The following is a 23,010-nucleotide window of genomic DNA, read 5'->3' on the forward strand; positions in this document are numbered from 1 at the left end:
GTGTCGGTGTGCATCGGAGGTCATTTCAAGTTTTAGCCCAATATTCCCATCTGAATTGACAGCGTGATTCTTTCTGCAATCATAGCTCCTCTGGTCTCTTCGTTCCTGCTGGTCCAATCATTTTCTAGGAGGATCAGTAAAATCAAGGCTTGGGGTAGGTTACATTTGTCCCATCTTTCTCTGAATACAATCACGGATGGCTATATAAGTCTACAAAACCGCCTGAGTCTGGTGGACATGTATTATTTTTCTAGCATGGGATGTTAAAAGTGAATCATATCTGTCACCCGAACTCCATGCAGTGAAAGGAGCGCCATTCGCAATGCAAAGCCATAATACCAACCTTTTTTAACACCACCCGCGAATCAGAAAAGCGGAGAAAGAGCATCACTCATCATCGAGTTTAGGAGGCTGCTTCCTCGTCCTCCGCCCAGACCCCCACCCAATATCCTCCAACTCACGAACCTGACCAAGTAGAGTGTCAGGCTTCTTAAGCTTCCCAACATCCTTGCCAGCATCCCGCAGAAACTCCGCTCTCATAGCCGCCGCATCGGCATCCTCGTAGTCCAGCTGGGTCATTTGAGGTTCCTGATTCTCTTCATCTTCGCCGTCAATCGGGGCTGGGAGTCGGTCGGTCAGGAAGTCGAATTTCCCGCCGCTAAAAAAGGACGAGAGGCTTTGGTCGTTGCGGCTGTTGGTGCGGGATAGTGAGTTATCGCGGCTCGGGTTGGCGCTTTCTAGGGCGCTGCCTAGGCCGTCGTCGTTGAGTGTGTCGATTGAGCTGGCGCGAGAGGGATTGACTATGGCCTCTGGTCTTGCGGAAGGATGAGATGGTGCGCGGCCTAAGAGGGGCTTGCGTTTCCTTCGAGGTGGGTAGCTGTCGTTTTCGTTGGTAGAGACGTTCTCGCTTTGCTGTCGCGTTTTAGCGGCTTGTGCTTGCTGTAGAAGTCCTTTGAGTGCCGTGTCCAGCGCGGATGGGGCGGCCGGAGTCGCCTCGTCTGGTGCCGGTTGATTGGAAGTCTGGTCTTCGGATAGCGGATTGTCTGCTGGCCTGTCCAGCGAGGGAGACCGTGATTCTGGTACTGAGGGTTTGGGTGCTTCATAGGGTGCTTTATAGGGATCCTCTTCTTTAGAGAATCCGTCGCCAATGATAGGCATCATTCGAGTGTTGCTGTTTTTTGCTGGTACGAGCTTATCGGTTGTCTCCCTCTGAAAAGATTCCGTTGATGCTCTAGAATGTTCGTCCCGCGGTTTGCCTATGAGATGTGACTGCCTTTCCTTGGCGCCTGGTTTTGAAATGCTGCCATTGGTTTGAGCTCTCTGTCTTCGGACGGTATAAGGCTCAAATGGTTTCTTCTGACCAGATTGAATGGAGATCCACAGCCAGTCGGCAGATACTGCTGGAATTCCCCATTCATATGTGTGTCGTAGTTTATCATGACTAGCAGATTGGGGGTCGTTGCATATTAATACGGAGGCGTTGGATGTAAGATATTCATCATATGAAGCCCCCATCAATTCAACAAGCTTGGAGAGGTGCAGGAGGTCGATACGCGCAAAGCCAGTAGAGCATATCCGCATGCCCGTGAACCCTAGAGCGATTAGACTCAAGTCGACGTTTCCTAGCTGGTAATAACTTACCTGGGAGAGGAAATTTCGGAAACGGTGTGCTCGCAACATGTGATTCTGGCGGGACCAGTGCTCTGGCATCAAGGCACCTTTCTAGCCACATGTCGGTTACAACTTCACACTCAAAAGCCAGGTCGTCGGTCGATGGGATCTCTGATCTGGGGGTTTTGTAGGGTACAATGATGTACAGTCCTTGGCCAGTTTTTGGTATGCTCGGGCGAGAGAACTCGCTCAATGATTCCACACACTGAGCTCCGTTGAATTGAAGATGATGCCGCAATACGCCCATCTGGCGGATGTAAGTCATCTGCACGACAAATCAAAATGATTACCACTCACCTGCTTAGAGGAAAACCCGTGGATGAAGAAATAGGACCCATCGAGAAAACCTTCCGGTACCTTCGAATGTGTCTCCGGCTGCTGACGATTGTCCATGGTTTCGTTGAAGGTTGTCTCACTCGCAAACGATTTTGCGGCTTGAATGAAAGGTTTAGGCTTCTCGGCCTCGAGTTCTCCTGTCTGGCCGCTTCCTGATCCCGTCGTCTCGGTATTTGCAAAGCCCGCGCCCATGATGTCTCCCCAAATATTCTCGTTCTGACCCACCAACTTGGTACTTGCAGTTCGGCGCAACTTCTTCCTAGGCCGTGGATTTGACAAACTATCCTTGGCAGAAGACCTTTCTTTCCCCGCCTGTGCCTTCGCCGGCGGGAAAGATCGATTCCATGCCCCCACGCCTTGCTCTTCCAGTGGCAGCATTGGGTGGTATTTTTCTTCATCGAGGGTCATTCCGCGCTCGAGACAGTCATGGAACCACTTGACCGTCACAACCTTGATATTCCATTGCGTTGCGAATCTGTATTTTTCACCCTCCGTGTTTCGTGCGATAAGATGTGTGACGCTTTTGGTCAGGTCTTTGCGGAATTCGGCTCCATTTTGTACGGCGCTGTCATGCATATTGGTCCGAAAGGCCACTGGGATGAATGTCAGCTTTGTCTACCCATTCGTCGTGGAAGTTCTGAGGACTCACTATCGGAGAATCCGGTAATACAGATCGTGAGACCGAAGAATGCGGGTACTTTATATTCTTCCTCCAACGCCCGAATGTCGGTGTCCTCTCCCTGCATCCATGATTGTCGTACGGCTTCGATCCATTCTGGCTTCAAAACGGCCACATCGTTCCGCTCGCGGGCCACAAACTTATATTTTGGGGAGTCCGTCGCCCCGACAAGTAGATGGGTCACGTCCGATGTTAAGTCGGGTCGTTCAGATGCGCCCATTTCCTTTGCAATTCTGATGAGTTGAGTCTGTATAGGAGATTTGCGCATTAGTCTGCGTCCATGACGGCGGAAAAGACCAGATCGTTAACACGAGACATACCCTTTGCTCTAGTGGGACCGACGTGAAGCAAATGACTGCGCCTTCGAGCGGGTGCTCCTTGTCTATAACTCCGCCGGTTAGAAATTGGGTCGCGATTTGAAAGATGGGTATATTGGTCGACTTGCCGGAAGCCATTGTCCCTGCCATTCTGCATGATCTGTAGGGACCCCGCTCAAGTTTCAATGGCGTCTCTAGCAGGGAGCCCTAGCGCCGAGTATTGGGGGAAATTAGATCTGAATGTCAGTCGAGTCCCGCGCGTCGCGATAATGCAAAGTCACGTGCTGCACGATAAGATAAGACCGTTGGTTTTGTACGCTTGTTGAAGCCTGGGGAATCAGGCAACAAGAAATTATCCGTCACGGCGGGCGCGTCTGTCACGCGTTCCGAGAATCAAGTCACCTTGAATCCGCATTGGCATCCTGCAACAACACTTGTCGGGTCTTAGCGTTTTCGTTTATGCATGTAGCCAGGCCCAGGATACGGCGTCTACGAAGTTTTCAGTCTCTCTCGCTGAATTGCTCCCGGACAGGCTCGCCGTCCGCGTGTTCGTCCACATTACGCCCTGCCCTGGAACCCGCAATGTTCAAAAAGGCCGTTAAGGACCATCCTGGAGGGGTTCATAAACCTCTTCAGTCTAATTTCCTGCGCGCAAACACAATTGTGACCTCCAAGCCTTCACCACCTCCTCCCCAATCCTCCGGCGTCAAGCGCAAGATAGAGATGCACAATGGCGGGGAGTCCTCACTCGGTTCCCTCCACAGCTCTGTTTACTTTGACGAAAACGACTTTGATGATGACCTCGACCTTGATATCGATGAACCTCTTCCGTTTACCGCGCCGGCCGTCAGTAAACCTACGAAGCCGGACATTGTGACTTATCCCACCATCGACCTTACAAGCTCGAACGATAATAATGCGGCGCCTCTTAATGGAAGCCAGCCGCAGTCAAATATAACATATCCGGAATTGCCACCTGCCTCGCAGGAACGTGCCGCGCCTTCAAGCAGCATCCAAATCCCGTGGTCCTCCTCCCCACCTTCTCACTTCCAGCCGCCTCCCAGACCGCGCACTCTGCCATGGCTGAAGGAAGCCAAGGAAGAACCCGATCAAGAAAAGAAGGAACTTCCCAGATTTGTGACACCGAAGCGTACAAAGCCGTCAGAACCTTGGAACAAGAGTGCGAGCGCGATCAAGGAAGAGCAGAAAGAATTGAGGCGGGAATACAAGAAGAATCAAAAAGGCGAGGAAGTCCCACAACCCCAGAGCGAGGAAAAGGTTGCCGGCATATTCCTGAGCGATGAACAAAAGGCTGTTCTCGATGCCGTTGTTGAACGTGGAAAGAGTATCTTCTTCACTGGATCGGCAGGTACTGGAAAGTCCGTCCTCATGCGAGAGATCATCAAACACTTGCGCAGAAAATACAAGCGAGAGCCAGATCGAGTAGCGGTGACGGCATCCACAGGCCTCGCAGCTTGTAACATCGAGGGTGTCACTCTTCACAGCTTCGCCGGCATTGGACTGGGCAAAGAGGCCGTGCCTGAATTGGTTAAGAAGGTGCGTCACCTCTATTCGGCTAGAAAGGCCCAAATTCTGACAATCAATAGATTAAGAAGAACCAAAAAGCACGAAACCGCTGGCTACGCACCAAGGTTCTCGTCGTTGATGAAGTGTCGATGGTTGATGGGGACCTTTTTGATAAACTCGAGGAAATTGCCCGGCGCATTCGCAACAACGGGCGTCCATTTGGAGGCATTCAACTCGTTGTGACTGGTGACTTCTTCCAATTGCCACCGGTGCCGGATGGAAGCAACCGCGAGGCAAAGTTTGCGTTCTCCGCGGCTTCCTGGAATACTTGTATCCAGCACACCATCCTTCTGACCCATGTATTCCGTCAACGTGATCCTGAGTTTGCGGCGATGCTTAATGAGATGCGACTGGGCAACATTAGCCCGTCGACAATCGATGCGTTCAGGAAGCTCTCCAGGCCGCTCAACTTCCATGACTCGCTTGATGCAACTGAATTGTACGACATCTTTCCCTTTGACTAATTTCTGTACACATGCTAATTTTACGAAGGTTCCCTACGCGTTCTGAGGTTGAGAACGCAAATTCTCAGCGGATGCATAGACTCTCTGGCGAGCTCATGACATTTAACGCTGTGGATTCTGGCACCATCCAGGACGTCCAACATCGCGAGAAACTCCTGTCTAACTGCATGGCCCCGCAAACTATTCACCTCAAAAAAGGCGCCCAAGTGATGCTTATCAAAAACATGGAGGACAGCCTTGTCAACGGATCTATTGGACGAGTAGTTGCCTTTATGGACGAATCGACCTTTGACTATTATCGAGACAACGAAGGGGACTTTGCCGGAGGTGATGGCAATGCAAGTGACGATGAAGGTCTCGCTCGTGCAAGGAAGAAGCTCAAGCCCATGGCACACAAGGAAGGCGGAGTTACCGTGACGCGAAAATGGCCGCTGGTATGCTTTGTGCAGCCCGATGGCACCGAAAGACATCTACTTTGTCAACCCGAGGCTTGGAAAATTGAGCTTCCCAACGGAGAAGTTCAAGCGCAACGTCAACAAGTGCCATTGATTCTGGCGTGGGCCCTTTCGATCCACAAGGCCCAAGGTCAGACTCTCCAGCGAGTTAAGGTCGACTTGGGTCGAGTTTTCGAGAAGGGTCAGGCCTATGTGGCTCTGAGTCGGGCAACCTCTCAGGCCGGACTACAAGTTACTCGTTTCGAGCCTCGAAAGGTTATGGTTCACCCTAAGGTTGTCGATTTCTATAATAACTTGGTGTCCATCAACCAAGTCATCAAGCCCAAGAAAACCGGCAGTGGGTTTGAAAATGGACTTGATGAGTTCATAAATGCTATATAGGTGTGATGGTCTATAGAAGCGCAATACTCATTGTACCGATTTGGTTGGGGCTTTTATGTTATCTATGTCTCGATTCAATATAGAGATATCCCCAGAATTACCATTTCTTGTCTTCTCTCCCTCTTGTTAGCGCAATATTCCAGGTTCCAATATAGATGTCGATGGGTGTAGACCGATTAATCATTAATACCGGCTCGTCTTACATCCTCACACCGGCACAGGCAAACAGCCTCAAACGCGTGGTTTGCGTGTTTTACTCAGATACACGCGCTCATCCCCCACACTGCTTATCGATAACAACACGTGACACTGCCCTCGAAGCTGCCTGAGCTTTCTTTTTCATCTGCAGGTTTTGTCCTCTGCTTACCCCCGTCTGCACATCGTATCAATTACTCTCTCCAATGCTTCTGGTATCCCAGATTACGCGTGAGATCCAGTGAACATGGCTTCCGAGTTCATTGGGTACAACGTGCTTGTGAGCCTTCGAACACCGCCAGGTGGGAAGCTCCAAGGCCAGGTTGCTGATGTGATTGGACAAAACCTATTGCTTCACAATGGTATGACACCAGAAATGATAAGTTTCTTGGACCCTGCTGACCGATTGACCGTATTTCTTCTAGTCACACTCCTGTGGAACGGTCAGCGCCTCCCCCACTACTCCCTGGACGCCTCCTCGATTATCGACCTCTCTCTGGAATCGACCAACAAACCTCCCCCGCAGCATCAGCAGATGCAAGATGCTCCAGTACAGCGTTCTCATCAATCCAATGCCCCTCCTACCCAGCAGCAGTTTGTCGACCCGGCGATTCTGAGCTATTCCAAACCCCCTTCCGAAGTCGCCAAGGCACCTGCTCCCAGGCCGCAGACTCAGCATGCCCCGCCACTCGCTGCCTCCTTGACTGAACCATTCAGTGACCTTGAGTTGAATGTGGATAGTGGAAGAGCTGGCATACACGGAACCTCGCAGGTGAAGGAACTCCAGGAGAACTTGACCCCAACCAAGCAGCCATCGCGCCGAAGCCGACGAGCCAACGATGATGGATTCACGAGCAAACATAGTGCCGCCGCCAGCACCAACCCGAAGAGCAAAGGCTGGCGCCAGACTGCATTCGTCGAGCCCGCCGTCCCGGTGAACCTAGCCTCCCCCGAACACAAGATGCAGCCCGGCGCAAAGCTTCGCAAGAAGAAGACCCGCCGTGCTTATGAGGAAGACCCCAGTGGATGGGCTACGGAGGATGCAACGGACATTCAGGAACTGGGAGAATTTGATTTCCAAAGTAATCTGTCCAAGTTCGACAAGCGACGCGTGTTTGAGGAGATACGAAACGATGACACGACGGCTGATGAGGCTCGCCTTGTCAGCTTCAACCGAAAGGTCAAGCCGGGAACTAATGGTGGAAAGAACCTTCACTGGACCGAGAACGTGCTCGACAGTCCGCAGAACAGCGATTTCGGCGACGATGCTGTCTTCAGCGATACCAGACTCAGCAGCGAGAACATCTCCGGGCGTGAGCGATCGAGAGCATCGACGCGCATTCAGACATCTCGCAAGGGCAGCGCAGTTCTGGGACAGGCCACCATGCCACAGATCACTGCGATAGGCCGCACTCAGCTGAACACATCTCGTACTACAAGTCCTCGGCCCGGCAGATCATCTGTTTCGCCTATGATCGGCCCCAGTGTATCGAGTGCATCTCTGCGACTGTCAACTACCAACCGTAGCTGCCCGACCGTGAGCCCACTCCAAACACTCGAGGTCGAGCAGATCGCAGTAGCCGAGTTCGGCTTGAGCGAAGACATCATTACTGAGAATGCAGGCCGAGGCATCGCAGAAGCAGCTGTTGGCCTCCTTTCTGACGATGCGGCTGCGCCCACCATCCTGATTATCACTGGCAACCACCGCACTGGGGCTCGTGCTATTTCGGCAGCGCGCCACCTGCGTAACCGTGGCCACCGTGTCACCGTCTGTGTGCTCGGGTTAGAGCACGAAGCTGAGCTGCTGGAGAACTGTCGCAAGCAACTGGAGATCTTCCGGAAGATTGGAGGACGCGTTCTCAAGTGGGAGGATCTCTCAGCTCGTCTTTCTACAGCTGAGTTGGCTCCTGATCTGGTGATTGACGCCTTGTTTGGCATGCACGTCGCCTTCGACGACCTTCGCACTGACGACCAAGCCGTTGCCTTTGAAATGATCTCATGGGTGAACCGGAGCAATGTCCATGTGCTCTCGGTTGACGTTCCGTCGGGGATGTCAGCTTCGAGTGGTATGTCTTCTCATTGAGCTTTCTTTTTCCATAATTAACTAACATCTGGTTACAGGCGAGGCGGCTATTGTTGATGGGGGCCGACTGTGCATCAACACCTCATCCGTGGTGTGTCTTGGCGCCCCGAAGACCGGTATTCTGAACGCCCTACTCGCCGGCGAGGGGCTTACCTGGAACGTCACCGTAGCCGATATTGGCATCCCACAGATCGTATGGCGGAAGTATGGAACCAGAAGACGCCATGGGATCGATTTCGGGAACAGATGGGTGGTACCTCTGCGGCTCCAGACCCTGGCTTCTTGAGTGGATTCTCCATCCGCTCTCGTTATGAATTCATACAAGGCGTTTGTTTCGGGATCAGGGGATACCGAGCGCGGCTCGTGGCCCATCCGGCGTTTCTCCTAGATGTTCTTTAAGGAAGGGAAAATCATGTACATATATCTCTAGCGATCCCAGGCGTTCAATTCCCACCAGGGTTAATCCACCGAATTTAACTCCCTAACCATTTGTACACTCGTGCGTATAATATCATAACTCGAGCATGGGACCTCGGGAGCCTTGGAATAGTCTTGAGGCCGATTCCATTACTTTAGGCTGGCGGAGAGACCACTTAGGCGTTAGCTTTTCGTGCACTACGGCCGTCTAGTAGATGGGAGATCCTAAGTACTGTATGCCACTTCAACCACAATGAGCCTTAGTATAACCTTCCAATTGGACTTTTATGAGAACATCTAGCAAGACATCTATAAAAATAACCCGGCAGATATTGGCAGAGATATAGATATATAGGCAGCCTTTTGAACATTCGCTTATCCATTCGCCAATACCTAGTATCAGGGATAATGAAGACGACGTACGGGAAAGAAATGCCGTCGTGTACGAGGAAGAGAGAGGTTTCTTCTGAGGAGGACGATGGCATTTCTGCTTGATCAAGCTTGGGGGAGAACATCGCGTCCCGACTAACTATGAGACGTCCATATTTTCAGGTGTCCAGGCATAATGAGCTAGTCCCGAAAGGGCTAGAACACCCTGCGTCATTCTCGCGGACTTTCGAGTCGAAAAAAGAGAGTCGACAAAAGCTTGAGCTTCGCGCACCATGGGTAAAGGTAGGTCCTGAAACCTCTATTTGTAGGGAATAGAGACTGACAATCCCTGAAATAGGAACGGACAAGCTTTACGTATGCGATCCCTCTCAGTTGCCCACCTCCCGCTCCGTCGCATATTGGATATCCGCTAACACTCGCGTTAATAGATCACCCACTCCGAGTGGGCATCTGAAGATGCATTCTCAGCCAGCGCGGGCGCTGGCGTTGCCAGGGCCAGAAATGGAGGCCCTCACGCGGCATTCAAACGCTTGCCATTCAATTTCTGCTCCCTCTCCCTTCAGCCATTTGCGCATCCGGTCTGCACACCCACGGGAACTATCTTCGATCTCACAAACATCCTGCCGTGGATTAAGAAGCATGGGACGAATCCGGTGGATGGGTCGCCGCTGAAAAGCTCCGACTTGATCAAGCTCACCATCGCGAAGAACGAGGAGGGCGATTACGTCGACCCGGTTACCTACAAGGTCTTGACGGATAATACACACATTGTCGCTCTGCGCAATACGGGAAATGTGTTCTCGTGGGATACGGTTGATCGGCTAAACATCAAGGGGAAGCTCTGGCGCGATCTCGTCACTGACGAGGAGTTCAGCCGCAAGGATATCATTACCCTGCAGGACCCGCAGAATATCGAGTCTCGCAACCTCAGTTCGTTCAATTACTTGAAGGAAGGAGAAACCGAGATTCTGGAGGAAAACCAGGCGTCGGGCAGTGTTAATACGAATGCGCTGGGGAGTTCGGCCAAGATCTTAAAGGCGAAGGAGGCAGTGGCCAAAGCACGTGCGGAGCGCGCACAGCAGCAGGCTGGCCCTGCTGGCTCTAAAGCGGTTTCCAAGTCTGGCTCGGGCTCAGCTACCTCCAAATCGGGACAGGCCCAGCCGGGGAAGCCTACACCCTATAACGCTGCACGATTCACGACGGGCAAGGCTGCCGCCTCATTCACCAGCACAGGATTGACACCTCATACATCGGCAGAATTGGCACTCCTATCCGAGGAGGAGTATATGCTCAAACGGGGTAGGGTCAAGGGCAAAGGCTACGCGCGGATCGATACCACTGGCGGGCACCTGAACGTGGAGCTATATCCCGAATATGCACCCAAGGCCGTGTGGAATTTCATCCAGCTTGCCAAGAAGGGATACTACAAAGATGTCACCTTCCATCGCAATATCAAAGGATTCATGATCCAAGGCGGTGATCCCACCGGCACCGGACGAGGTGGCGAGAGTGTTTGGGGCAAGTACTTTGCCGACGAGTTTGAAGGACCCCTGAAGCACGACGCGCGAGGCACGCTGAGCATGGCCAACAAGGGAAAGAACACGAACAGCAGTCAATTGTGAGTTGAGAAACTACCCAGCTCGAGTTACCATCTAGCTAACGAGTGCGTTACTAGCTTCTTCGCCTACCGAGCTTTACCTCATCTCGACCGAAAACACACGGTCTTTGGGCGACTCATCGACGACCCGACTCCTTCATCCGCCACACTCAACAGGCTGGAAACCAACCCCGTTGAATCATCAACTAATCGACCTACCCCCGAGATCCGCATCAAGGATGTCACGGTGTTTGTCGATCCCTTCGAGGATTTTCTCAAGCAGAAACGCGCAGAGGACACACAGGATCCGGCGGCCTCAACGGTCGACGATAGCGAGGCGTCTCGTCGCATGGACGACGATCGGGTCACCTGGACCGGGAAGCGCGTCCGTGGACACGGTGCAAACACGGACGGTGAATCCATCGGTGTTGGCAAATACCTAAAAGCTGCGCTGGCCGATCGTGAAGAAGACGAGATCATGGAATTTGTGGACGAGCCTGAACCCGAGCCTGCTCGCAAGAAGGCTAAGGGTACTGGGGGCTTCGGAGACTTTAGCTCCTGGTAGCCTCATTTCCATAGTTTCACTCTCGAGGTCCGGTTTTACACGGGTAAATGTACATGATTTTTAATTATTTTGGGTGGAGTTTAGTGCAAAAGGTGAGGTCATACCCAAGTTGAGGTAGTTTGCGGAGCCCAAAAATGATGACGAACGTTCTTTTTTTTTTTTGTAGTTCCAAGGTCAGCGGGGATCGGCAGATCAGAGTCAGCGCGAGCCCCTTGCAACAATGGCAGTCAAATACATGTAGTCGAATACTCCGATACCTACGGAGTACGGAGGAGTTGACCACCAGTTACAAGCGCCTAGGATAGTCGCCCCCGAGGCCCACTCGCCCACTCCGTTCTTGGCTCCTCCGCCTCGAGTCTCGTACGCAACGGGGCGGAGTCAACCCAGTTTCCTCTTCCGGATATCATCACCCCAACTCATCTCTGTGCACCCTCACGCAATTCTGCCTACTTCAAGTACCTCAGTACACTCTTTGTCCATCACGGTAAGCTTGACTTGCAGCACTCGCCACAATATGCATTGTTCTCCGGGGGTTCCGCTCGGGGGTTGGGCCATAAGCATGAGTCTCGCTCTCCTTCTATGAGAAGGTGACGGAGTGCGTCTGTGCATCTGGATAGCTTCATCTTGCCCCAGCATAGCTCTATCTCATCTCAATGGACTGTTTATCCCTAAGCGCTCGCTTCCGCGAAGCTGAGGGAACTTCCCCTCTTTGCCCCCAGCTCCCCCCATTGATTATGTGTCTTGCGTTGCCTCTTTCACTCTTTCACTACACCATCAGCTTTGCATGACTCTGTGCTCAAATTCAGATCGACGTTAATGCCTGTGACCGTATAGCCCTTCACCTCTATCGTCCGATCGGCCGACCATACGTCAGTCCGCCGTATCGCCATCCGCCCTCACCCCCACCAACCTCCCACCTCGAATCGCCCCCGTCCGTCAGGGATACAATCAAGCTGGCAGGTAAACAGCGCCGCAGCTTTTCTTCTCAGGGTGGGTTGCTGAACAGAATGTTCAGTGGCTCCTCGAGCCCACCCAAAGACAGAATCGACTCTTCTCCCCCCGTTGCCGGAATCGACACGAGTTCCTTGAGCCTTCAGCCCGAAAACGCTAGTCCTCGCGACAAGAGGTTTTCCCCGCCCGGCGCTGGATTCTTTCGTCGTCAGAGTGAAGACCAAAGCCCTGCCAGCGATAAGAAACGCAGGAGTAGCACCGTTACGAAAGCGGCGACCTTCTTCAGTAACGCCAAGAATTCCCTTAGTTTGAACGGTGGTCGGGAATCTTCTTCGTTCAGCACCAGCCCGTCGATCTCGGAGAGTCCGCTCGAGAAACTGGGGAAGATGGATCCGGCCCTCAGCGTCCCTCAAGGGTCGTTCAACAACTCTGCCGGTGAATCCGCACCTACGGCGCGCTCGTCTTTCCGCGTCGGTGTCACAGAAGACAAGAACCGAAAATGTCGCCGCACAATGGAGGATACACATTCCTACTTGTACAACTTTTTAGGTACTCCGGCCCCGAATGCACCGCCGGATATAAACGGCAACGAACCCCCTGGCGCCGCGAGTGAGGGCTCCGAGGATTCGAAAAATGTGGTGGAAACAGACAACGGATACTTTGCGATTTTCGATGGGCATGCTGGCACATTTGCAGCCGAGTGGTGCGGGAAGAAGCTGCATTTGATTCTTGAAGAGATCATGCGGAGAAGCCCCAACACGCCCGTGCCCGAGCTTCTTGACCAGACATTTACCAGCGTCGACCAGCAGTTGGAGAAGTTGCCTCTCAAGAACAGCGGGTGTACAGCCGTGACTGCCGTGCTTCGTTGGGAAGACCGTATCCCCAGCTCAAGTTCAGCCACTGGATCCGCTGCTTTGGCCCCTGCAGCTGCGGCTGCGACCAATTCCGAGACCACTGAGACACCGACCCAAGGAGCTCCATCCGGTGGATCCCTCCCCCAGTTGCAAGAAAAGGCCGCTCGTCAACGTGTCCTGTACACGGCAAATGTTGGTGATGCTCGCATCGTCTTGTGTCGTAACGGGAAAGCTCTTCGTCTATCGTACGACCACAAGGGCAGTGACGAGAATGAAGGGAAGAGAATTTCCAACGCTGGAGGTCTCATCCTCAACAACCGTGTTAACGGAGTGCTAGCTGTCACCCGAGCTTTGGGTGATGCCTATCTCAAGGACCTGGTGACCGGGCATCCTTATACAACCGAGACGGTTATCCAGCCTGATGCAGATGAATTTATTATTCTGGCTTGCGATGGGGTAAGTTTTCATCTGTTTCTATCCTCTGGTTGTGTTCGTAATGGCTAATACTTTCTTTTAGTTATGGGATGTCTGCAGTGACCAAGAGGCCGTCGATCTTATACGCAATGTGCAAGACGCTCAGAACGCCTCCAAGATCCTCGTGGATCATGCTCTCGCGCGGTTCAGCACCGATAACCTTTCATGTATGGTCATCCGCCTCGATTCAAACCGGGTCAAGGACGTCGTCACCAGCAGGGCTGAGCCAATTGGTGTCGATGGTGATCCCGTCAATGTTCCCCACGGCGTCAGTGAAGCCGACAAGATTGTGGAGGGCGCCAGGAAAAGCATAGCCAGCGCAGGGATAGCCGACGACCCAGAGTCAGCCGAACAAGCCAATGAAGCAATCCTCGAAAAGATGGCGAACAGCGATCAAGAAGCGGGGCCGGAGATAGCTATCGACGACCCTAGCCATTTGCCCTCGGTGGACATCCTGAACCCGCCAGAAGGCCGGGAGACTCGCTGATTGCCCCAAGCCATATTCTGAAACGGCATGCCTCGGATTTTGCAGGAGCAGCAAGCAGATAGAACGTGCACATACTTTTTTTGTTCTCCGTTACTCGCCGTTGATACTCCAAAGAGCAACGTGGCCGACGTTGGGTTCGGAGGTTTCTTCTATTGTTCTGCTCCTGTTGCCTTACATTGCACATCGGCGTCAATTATGATTTGCACCCCTTCCCCTGTTTTTTATTTCACTCGTGTTGCCGCCAACAAGGAAATTGGACCAGGCTGTCGCAGTGTCCTTGCTATCGGCATCTTTCCTATCTATTTGGAACTTTTGCCCGTCCTGGGTTCATGAGACTAAGACCTTTTTATCTTGTCATTCTATTTTGTTCTTGAATATCACTTCTCGATGACTTGTGACCTCGTGTATGTATGGCTTTTGTTCACAATGTAAATTGAGACGGGCAACGTTTTGACTGCGACATGCGTGATGAATAAGGGTTACTCTCGTAGAATATCATACTGGGAGTCGGAGACTTTGGACTATCTTTGTTTTTCACTATAGTGAAGAATTGTCTAAAAATACAATTTATGCAAGTGGTTCCAGTAGCTGGGGCAAAACCTATCAAAAGGGAAAAAAAAATTACACAATCACCCATCGCCTGAGTCCAAAGGATGGAAGGAGGTATGGGATATCAACAATTGCACAATCGCTCAATGCGGGCGAAGAAAGAGACAAGGCTGGGAAAAAAGCAGAAGCGACACCATCAAGACGATGACCGCTTACTCCTTCCGCTCATTGAACTCATGCTCCGTAACAACCTCATCGGTGCCATCCAGGTGTCGCTCCCGGCCAATGATAGCACTGCGCTTGATCTCCAGCTCGCCGTGCTCGACATTGCTGGGCCACGACTCGGCATAGTGCGCATCGTGCGCATCCCGCCAGAGAAGCTTGACGGACTCGACGTTCTCGGGGTATGCACCATCCTCCTCGCCAATCTTGACCTGCACTCCGGTCCGGTCCTGCTCACTCAGCTGCTTCTCGAGCGCCCCGATCCGAGCCATGTTCTTAATAGCCTGCTCGTTCTCGCGCTCAAGGGCCTCGCGGCGGCGTTGGCGAGCCTTCTTGGTCAGGTATCCTCGCTTGTAGTCATCCTCCAGGAGCCCGTTCTGGATTTCCTCTTGTTGGATGGCTAGGACAGCAGCAATGTCCGCCACGGAGGTAGCCTTTTGGTCCATGAGAACCCGGGCACGCTCCTTCTTTTGCATCGGCTTGCCGATCCGCTTCTTGTTCAGTTCATCGAACTCCTCCGCCTCTACCGGGTTCTTCGGTCGCTTCAGTGCCAGGTACTCTTTTGTCACTGTGATCATCTCGGCCGGGGGAGAAAATTGTCGCTGCATCGAGAATTCGCGGAGCAGTTGGTAGGCTCGTAGGCCGAGGCGCGCATCGCCGAAGTGAACGGAGTAGTATGGAATCCACATGTCTCGGCGCAGATCGGCAGGAACGGTCTTCTTGCCATGGTAGACCATCTGGCGGAGGAGGTTGTTCTTCTGTGATGGTTGTTAGACATTGGCCAGATTGTCGAACGAGATCCGCTTGTAGCAGGTGGACGCTTCGGCTGATACCGCAAGAAAGCCTCTGAGAAAGGAAACAATTAAAAGACTCACCTCCAAATACCGAGTTAAGGAGTAGACCACCTGCTTGGTGCGGACATTGTGATAGACGAAGATATGCTTGCCGTGGGAGATCGAATTCAGCGCCTTCTGAAGCCGCACGCTCTCCCGCTTGATGTGCTCCTTGAATGCATTCGAGGTCGTCTCTCGTGGCTTTCCTTGAATTGGTTGCTTCGGGTCAACCGGTGGCTTGCGTACGAATTTCAACAAGGACGCGATTTTAGTTGAGTCTAGGATCTTCTGGATCGGCTTTGACGCCGCGCTGGAGGAGGCCATTGCGGCCAGTGGCTGTGTGCGATCACCGGAGAATGAATAAACTGAGCGGTCCCGGTGAGATCTCTCGCATTGACTCGGGGGGTTGCTGTTCGTCGGTGTTGACGGGGATCGTAGGAAGTGAGGATCGGAGGTCGATTTTTTGACGGGGCGGCCGTGGTCTTGGCGCCGCCTGCTCTCCGCATCGTCTTATCGCTTTGCTTCTGCCATTGCTGACGCGCAGGTCCTTTGTCTCTTTTGATTCGCTTTCTTTGCGAATAATGACTGCTCGGATCAGATAGCCGTGCAGCTGCGTTAACTCCCGCCCCTCCCTGGCCGACTCGATACTCGCGATGGACGGCGCAGGCGGCATGGACGCAGCCACAGAACATGACGCCGGTTCGCGCAGGGAGCGGCCGTGGCTCTATGCATCGGTAAGATCAATGTTTAGGGCGTGCAACACAATACTGACAAGCTTTAGAACCGCAAGCTTCGACATCTTCATGGCATTTCCGTTCGTAACCTCGTGGTCACTCCACCCCCAACGCGAGGTCGTGGCAAGACGATTGATGACGACGATATCCCCAATACCTTGAAGTCGCCCTCGAAGATTCTAGCACAGAATGAGAATCACTCGATACATCCCTCGCGGTCTTTTACAGACCTCAAGTCGCGCGCAAGTCAAGAGAATCATGCAGACAAGAAGCCCGACAGGTACCAGTTGCGACGCCGAAGTACTATGTTTTGGAACGATCCCAACCCTCGAACAAGACAGATCAGACTGGAGGATATTACTAAAAACCGCATGGCGGATACTTTTTTCTCAATTCATTGCCAGGGTATCGATGAACCAATCTACATTAGCGAAGTGGTCGACAAGGCAACCAATCCTAATTTCCGATCGTTTGACTTGAATTCCTCTGGACCTTTGGTCTCCCGAAGGGACACATTGACCGTCAAGCTCTGGGCAAAGACGGAGAATTTACCTGAATATGAGCTGCTCGTTGAGTTACAATTGAACCTACGATCGCTCCAGTTCTTGGGGAAGACGATTGAGAACTTCCATCAACCACTTCCAACCAATTGTATCTTGTTTCATTTCCCTGACGGGGTTTACACGAATCTGACAGACCTTCCCCCGGTTGAGCCATTCCTCAATGGCGCAAGACAGCGGGCGAATCCTGATGGAACCACGCTACCTACCTCTTCCTATGATGCATTGATGCGGTTGGCCAATCTGGATGAGTGTATCCAGGATGCCCTAGCAACTCGGGAGAGATTGGAAACGCAGATTGGAGACATTCTGAAAAGTAACGAAGGCGCCCTGGAGACCGAGAGCAATGCTGCCCAAGCGGAAGACCGCCTTTCATCTATCAAACATGCTGTGTTGGCCGAGAGAAAGCAAATCAGAGCCAGCACAAAGCGAAAAGAGGAACTTGCTGCCAGTATTAAAGCTCGCAAAGAAGCCATGGAGCTAGGTCGGCTCACGCAGGAAAAGGCCCAAGGCCATCTCCCGGATGCTCAAGAGAAGTTGGTCTCCTGTGAGAAATTGCTCCACCGGAATTCGGAAGATACAAAGGGCCAGATAAGTCGTATTGCGGAAGATTTGTCGCTCATCTACCCCATTGAACCAATTCCCGACAAGTCACTTGCTTTTACCATCTCTGGACTGCCGCTCCCCAACTCAAACTTCGAAGACACCGACCGCGAAGTGGTTGCAGCAGCACTGGGATACACCGCTCATCTTGTATACCTGCTATCTTTCTACATGTCGGTGGCCATCCCTTACCCAATCAACCCAAACCAGTCGACCTCCTTGATCCAGGACCCCGTGTCCCAGGACCTTCCACAGCGCACTTTCCCCTTGTACCCGGGCAGCGTGAACTATCGCTTCGAGTACGGTGTCTTCCTTCTAAATAAAGACATCGAGTTCCTTCTCAACAAGACAGGCACCCGCGGTCTGGATATTCGTCACACCCTCCCCAACCTCAAATACCTCCTTTACATACTCACCGCTGGCGTGTCTGCGATTCCGGCACGGAAGGCTGGAGGCATTCGGGGACTTCTTTCTGGCCGGTTGACACCCAATTTGTCTCGACGCGGTAGTATGGACAGCGCTGCCTCTGGCGAGTTGGTGCATCCTCACAAGGCTTGGGACGTGATTTCTAGGATTAATGGACATGCCGTGAACGGCGCCCCCAAGACGGCAAATCAGCCGCCCTCGCCCCGTGTGGCATAACCTCCGTCAATTACATGGATAATTCTTTTTATTTATTTGTTTTGATCGCATTCTATGGCTTTGGCTCCAGGGCGAATGCATTGTGTACATCAAAAGGCGTACATAGCACAGTAAATTGCATGAGCGAATGTGGTTTCTTGCCATTGAAGTTAATTGAAGATTTGATGAATCTATGTACCTATTAAATGTCGTGTTTCAAGCTTCCTATGGCTTTGATAGGGTTATCCACGAAGGCTGTTCCCCGGGCGGCTGTTTCACGTTACAGCCGGACCAAAGGAGATATTGCGAATGGGCCTCAATACTTTATCCGCTTAGTGCTTCTAAATCTCCTCCCGGGTATTTCTGTAAACGGATTTCTAAATATCTTTTGATTCCATTTTCCAAGGTATCTTTCTAAACGTCCTCTTCAAAACTCCCGGACGGGCAGTTATTACCGTCTAATTAGGCCCACTTACAATATCTTCTTGGTCCGGCTGTAGAAATTGGCCCCTTGATACACCACGAATCCGAAGTCTTACATCGAACCAAATCAACAGAATACTTAGGTATGACATCACGAATATCTGGTGATGCGCTATTAGTTTATGATTTATTAGCTCTATAGGTTATTTAGCTTCCCAGCATGAACGGGCATAAGCGAATTCATAAAGCGTGAGCGATGTAACTCTTACAGTTTTTGCTACCCCGCAAGGCGTATTCCATTATACAATCGAAATTGATGGCTGGCCGAGGCCTCTGAGACTCGACGTTGGCTCCACGGGACACTTTCATGATAGAATTTTCAGGTCTAATTTTGATTTTTATGTAATTTTCTTTTGATAATTTTTCCTTCGTCGTTCCTCTAACCCGCCAGGGCTCTTTGCTTTTTCCCGAGTCGCCCAATCCGCCGGCGCTCATATAAGCTCGCCCCCCACCGCCTTCCAGCTTATCTTCGCTTTGCATCGGCTTCCCCAGCGTCACGCTCTCCACCTACCGAGAGGTGCTTTTTCACCATGGGCCAGGACACCAATAGCACGGGCCAAGATTCCGGCAAGTCACTGTCGCCTGCCCCGCAGCATAGACGCGGCTATCAGGCATGCGATCCGTGTCGCAAACGAAAGGTGAAATGTGATCTAGGCAGTACGGCGATCCCCCTCCCCCTCCCTACAAAATGTAGCTGACTGTTCACTGTCCCCCAGGTGTCGATAATCCTCGTCCCCCGCCCTGCGTGCGATGTCGACGTGAGAGTAAACTATGTGAATTTTCGGCCACCAGGCGCAAGCGCAAGGCCTCCGAAGCCGCCGAGGATGCTGAGGCCGCTGATGTTCTCCGCCGCGACAAGCGGATGATGACCGGAGAGACACCTACGAAAAAGGAACTACCTGAGGGGTCACCCTTCCCTCAATCAGAACCGCCGCTCGATACCGAAGCCTTTCGTGCTCGCCAGAGATGGTCCGAGGCGGCACCGGCACCGGCTCCAGCTCCAGCCAGCCAACGATATACTCCAAGTGCGCCGCTTGCTTCCCCAGCAAGGCAGTTTTTAGAATCAAGGAATCCCTCCCTGCCGACATATCCAATAGGGGATCGCACTTCTGTGCCTGGGTACGGCGGACAGCCCATGATGAACCGGACTGCCGTGGAGCTGTTGTCACCTGCTATTACCAATACCCACGACGCTTTACATCTTCTCTCTGAAGCGGCGGGGCGGACCGAGGATTTGAATCGCTTCGCTACACGTCAATCCGTTTCCTCCTTCAATTCAGGCCCTTCGCCTCTGGCGCATGGCAACTCCCCAGGGAACCTGAGCGGATCCCTTACACGAACTCCTCGGTCGGCCATGTCCATGGCTGGAAATGCATACTACCAAGGTGGTGGCCCCGGTATTGTGGATCCTCAGGTCTCCGATAATAATGGCCACCAAGAGGAACCGACGAACCTTCAAGACCCGGGATACATCGACGCTATTCGAGCATGGTCACGGTTGCGATTCGTCCGCGCTGGCTGGATGACGGTGGAAGAGGGCATGGAGTATGTGGCATACTATTATGAGAACCTCGCACCGATGAGCCCTGTGGTGACCCCGGACTATTCTCATCCTTCTACACATCGGACGCTACTTACCGAGGAACCGGTACTTGCTGTGACCATTCTCACAATTGCTTCTCGGCATCTAAAACCCAAGGGTGATGGTGCTAGTACAAGAGCATTCTACATCCACGACCGCCTCTGGTCATACTTGCGCGGCATGATCGAGCGCCTCTTCTGGGGCCAGGAGAAATTCGATGCTGGAGGCCCGGGTATCGGCCGGCCTCGCGGCCTCGATCTTGGATCAAACTCAGGCAGGCCAAATGCTAAAGGAAACTTGAGAGCTTTGGGTACTGTGGAAGCGTTGTTGATTCTAACCGATTGGCACCCACGGAATCTTCACTTCCCCCCTGGTGATGACGAAAACACGCTTCTAGATAGGGAGGCCCAAAGCCAAAGTCGTGCCGACAAGGATATTGACACCGAAAGTGAACAGATCGGTAACAAGGGACAGAATAGCTCTGCCGAAGGTCGAGTCGCTTTTCAAAAATGGCTGGAGCCTGCCTGGCGATCAGACCGGATGTCGTGGATGCTCTTGAGCACTGCACAAGCTCTGGCATTTGAGCTTGGCGTTTTCGATCACAAGAGCGAGTCGAAAGGTGCACTGGAAACACTCCCTGAGCAGATAAGGAAGCGCCGGCTGCGTCGATTGATTCTTGTTTTCATTACGCACAGCAGTGGTCGGCTTGGAATCCCATCAATGCTTCCCCTGCCAGAATGGGGTCAAGATCTTCCCCCAACATCAGCTGACGCCAAGAGTGACAGCCCGGATCTTGACCAGATGCAAGATTGCTGGATGGAAATATCGCAGATTGTGTATGATGCCAATCACCAGCTATTTGCCTCGAGCGAGCAAACTTCGGAGTTGATTAGGAGCGGACGATACCGGGAGCGAATCGACTGGTTCCAGCCTCAGCTGCGAGCGTTCAGACAGCACTTGGATCGCGTTAACCGTGAGTTTGGGACTTGGTATAGCACTTCGGCTGCAGACTGACAGATTACAGTTACTCCGGCCATGCGAAACATCCTGATGATCGAATACGAGTACACACGTGAGTCAACCAATGGTTCAACCACATAGGTGTGGTATCAACTAATTCAATACAGGGCTCTACGTCAATTCTCTTGCTCTCCAAGCGGTCGTCGACCGTTGGACAACAATGTCCAGTGAGTCTGCCCAGGTGCAGCCCGGAGGGTCAGGCTCGGGACCAACCTCTGGCAGCAGCGGGTGGTTCCGGACACTGATGGAGCTCTATCGCGTCAACGAGCACTATATCCAAGAAGTTGTGGATTCCTCGCGGCGAATCCTGCAGACAGTTCTGGAGGGACTCGTTCCCGGAGGCCGTCTCAAGCATGCACCCATTCGGACCTTCTTCCGTATCCTCTCGGGCATGATTTTCATCCTGAAAGTAGGTTTTCAATATATCAAATGGCAAGACCTTTTTGACTGACTCCACTTGATAGACTTTCACCCTCGGTGCTCGTGAAGACGACGTGCGGGTCTCTCTAGACCTACAGGACCGGACAGTGGAGGCACTGCGGACCTTCGTTGTCGATGACGTGCACATCAGTAACACCGTTGCTCGATTGCTGGAGCTGCTCACAAGCAGCATCCGCACACGATTCCTGCGTTTCGCACCGCATGACCGCGGAGGGGACGGAGAAGGTGCCGATCGCGGGTCAGCGCCGGCTTCACGAGCCCATTCTCCGCCGCGCGATAACGTGTCAGGTCGTCGAGACGGCCCGCACGCACCCTGGTCATCGACTCAGAGCCAAGATGCAACTCCAAGCGGAGGTGGACTGGGGTATTTGGAAAGCAACGGGAATCCGCCAGGACCGATCGGATCAGCCCACGATCCTTTGGCCAACATTCCCGCCCAGCCGATAAACTCGTCCAACTTGGGTGTATCGTTCATGCCGCCGCCTCCGTCGGTGTATTACAACTACTATGACTCGAACTCGGCCATGCCTGCCAACGAGATGGAACGATCCTCGCCGAGTCACGTCGTCCCCCACACCGTCGGGGACAGCAACGGAGCGAACGCAACATCCGGCGGGTTGCCAGACTGGTTTGCGCTGCCGCTGGATCAATTCTTCAACAGCTCCACCGGGGTTGTTGACCAGGGCCTGGGTGGAACTGGACCGATGCTGGGCGAGTTTGACATGCTAGAGGTGCTCCTGAATGAGGGCTATGACGGCAACGCCAACGGCGAGGGCGAGTCTGGGGGCGGGGCACTCACCTCCCAGTTCCTGTAAACTCGGCCTATCTTGGCGATGCCTACGATGTGACGCGTACTTTTTTTCCCACTTGCCCCTTTCACCCGTTTAAACTATATACCCCTGCGGGACTTCCTGCTTGGCGTCTTTTTTTGTGATTGAGCGTACGTGGGCGGTCATTAGGCGTTAGTACTTTGGTTGAAACAAATTCGGAAGACTTGGTCTCCTGCTTTTTCTATTTTTCCGTTTTTAGATGACATGTTCTGCTTTTGCACTTTATCTAGCTTCTGTACATCCGGCCACTAGGACCTCTCGGACCACCATATCGGTTGTTTAGGTAGACAGGCGGTCGGTTGGTAGGTAAAAGGTGGGTCTCAATTACATCTGCGGTCAGGCTGCATTCCTTCGAGATTAAAGGTATCCGACCGGTCTCCGTCGGTCTCGTGAGGGCGGAACCTTGGTTTCATCGCATTCACCGGTGGCCGCGTAGATCTTTCACATATTTGGCATTCAGTTTAGGCTTCAGCCTTGTCGATTGAGGCGTTCGGGTGGCTTGGCTCTGCATGTCTTCGATATCGGAGCTATGACGACGATGGAGCCATGATGGGCTCAACTGGCGTGAGGTACATTGAATGAGCAGTCCCGTTAAGCCTCCCGGCTACCTTTGGGTGGCTTGCAGACAA

The 23,010-nt window shown here is 52.6% G+C and overlaps 8 protein-coding genes across 8 annotated transcripts; 6 read left to right on the forward strand and 2 right to left on the reverse strand.

Annotated features, from left to right (window-relative positions):
- Positions 1–387: 387 nt before the first annotated feature.
- Positions 388–3,141, reverse strand: N7498_000766 (uncharacterized protein; the record flags this gene model as incomplete). The annotated part of the gene is made up of 5 exons (XM_058447829.1): positions 388–1,592; positions 1,642–1,918; positions 1,969–2,600; positions 2,657–2,933; positions 3,007–3,141. 5 exons carry the CDS (start codon positions 3,139–3,141, stop codon positions 388–390), a joined length of 2,526 nt encoding a protein of 841 aa, XP_058313240.1.
- Positions 3,142–3,585: 444 nt separating this feature from the next.
- Positions 3,586–5,890, forward strand: N7498_000767 (DEAD/DEAH box helicase; the record flags this gene model as incomplete). Its single annotated transcript, XM_058447830.1, has 3 exons — positions 3,586–4,560; positions 4,611–5,029; positions 5,083–5,890. 3 exons carry the CDS (start codon positions 3,586–3,588, stop codon positions 5,888–5,890), a joined length of 2,202 nt encoding a protein of 733 aa, XP_058313241.1.
- A 442-nt stretch (positions 5,891–6,332) lies between these two features.
- On the forward strand, positions 6,333–8,567 carry N7498_000768 (mRNA decapping enhancer EDC3; the record flags this gene model as incomplete). Its single annotated transcript, XM_058447831.1, has 4 exons — positions 6,333–6,447; positions 6,511–8,151; positions 8,207–8,361; positions 8,415–8,567. 4 exons carry the CDS (start codon positions 6,333–6,335, stop codon positions 8,565–8,567), a joined length of 2,064 nt encoding a protein of 687 aa, XP_058313242.1.
- Positions 8,568–9,247: 680 nt separating this feature from the next.
- Positions 9,248–11,137, forward strand: N7498_000769 (PPIL2 family peptidylprolyl isomerase; the record flags this gene model as incomplete). The annotated part of the gene is made up of 4 exons (XM_058447832.1): positions 9,248–9,257; positions 9,313–9,329; positions 9,404–10,593; positions 10,651–11,137. 4 exons carry the CDS (start codon positions 9,248–9,250, stop codon positions 11,135–11,137), a joined length of 1,704 nt encoding a protein of 567 aa, XP_058313243.1.
- Positions 11,138–12,144: 1,007 nt separating this feature from the next.
- Positions 12,145–13,903, forward strand: ptcG (type 2C protein phosphatase PTC1; the record flags this gene model as incomplete). The annotated part of the gene is made up of 2 exons (XM_058447833.1): positions 12,145–13,398; positions 13,460–13,903. The coding sequence occupies 2 exons, from the start codon at positions 12,145–12,147 to the stop codon at positions 13,901–13,903; spliced, it is 1,698 nt and encodes a 565-aa protein (XP_058313244.1).
- A 761-nt stretch (positions 13,904–14,664) lies between these two features.
- Positions 14,665–15,831, reverse strand: N7498_000771 (mitochondrial 54S ribosomal protein mL67; the record flags this gene model as incomplete). Its single annotated transcript, XM_058447834.1, has 2 exons — positions 14,665–15,432; positions 15,550–15,831. 2 exons carry the CDS (start codon positions 15,829–15,831, stop codon positions 14,665–14,667), a joined length of 1,050 nt encoding a protein of 349 aa, XP_058313245.1.
- A 329-nt stretch (positions 15,832–16,160) lies between these two features.
- Positions 16,161–18,046, forward strand: N7498_000772 (putative UV radiation resistance protein (UVRAG); the record flags this gene model as incomplete). The annotated part of the gene is made up of 2 exons (XM_058447835.1): positions 16,161–16,241; positions 16,289–18,046. 2 exons carry the CDS (start codon positions 16,161–16,163, stop codon positions 18,044–18,046), a joined length of 1,839 nt encoding a protein of 612 aa, XP_058313246.1.
- A 992-nt stretch (positions 18,047–19,038) lies between these two features.
- Positions 19,039–22,366, forward strand: N7498_000773 (uncharacterized protein; the record flags this gene model as incomplete). Its single annotated transcript, XM_058447836.1, has 5 exons — positions 19,039–19,165; positions 19,225–21,063; positions 21,115–21,162; positions 21,218–21,519; positions 21,575–22,366. The coding sequence occupies 5 exons, from the start codon at positions 19,039–19,041 to the stop codon at positions 22,364–22,366; spliced, it is 3,108 nt and encodes a 1,035-aa protein (XP_058313247.1).
- Between the last annotated feature and the right edge of the window lie 644 nt (positions 22,367–23,010).

The sequence above is a fragment of the Penicillium cinerascens genome (assembly GCF_028974065.1).
Source record: "Penicillium cinerascens strain IBT 15544 chromosome Unknown contig_16_segment0_segment0, whole genome shotgun sequence".
NCBI lineage: Eukaryota > Fungi > Ascomycota > Eurotiomycetes > Eurotiales > Aspergillaceae > Penicillium > Penicillium cinerascens.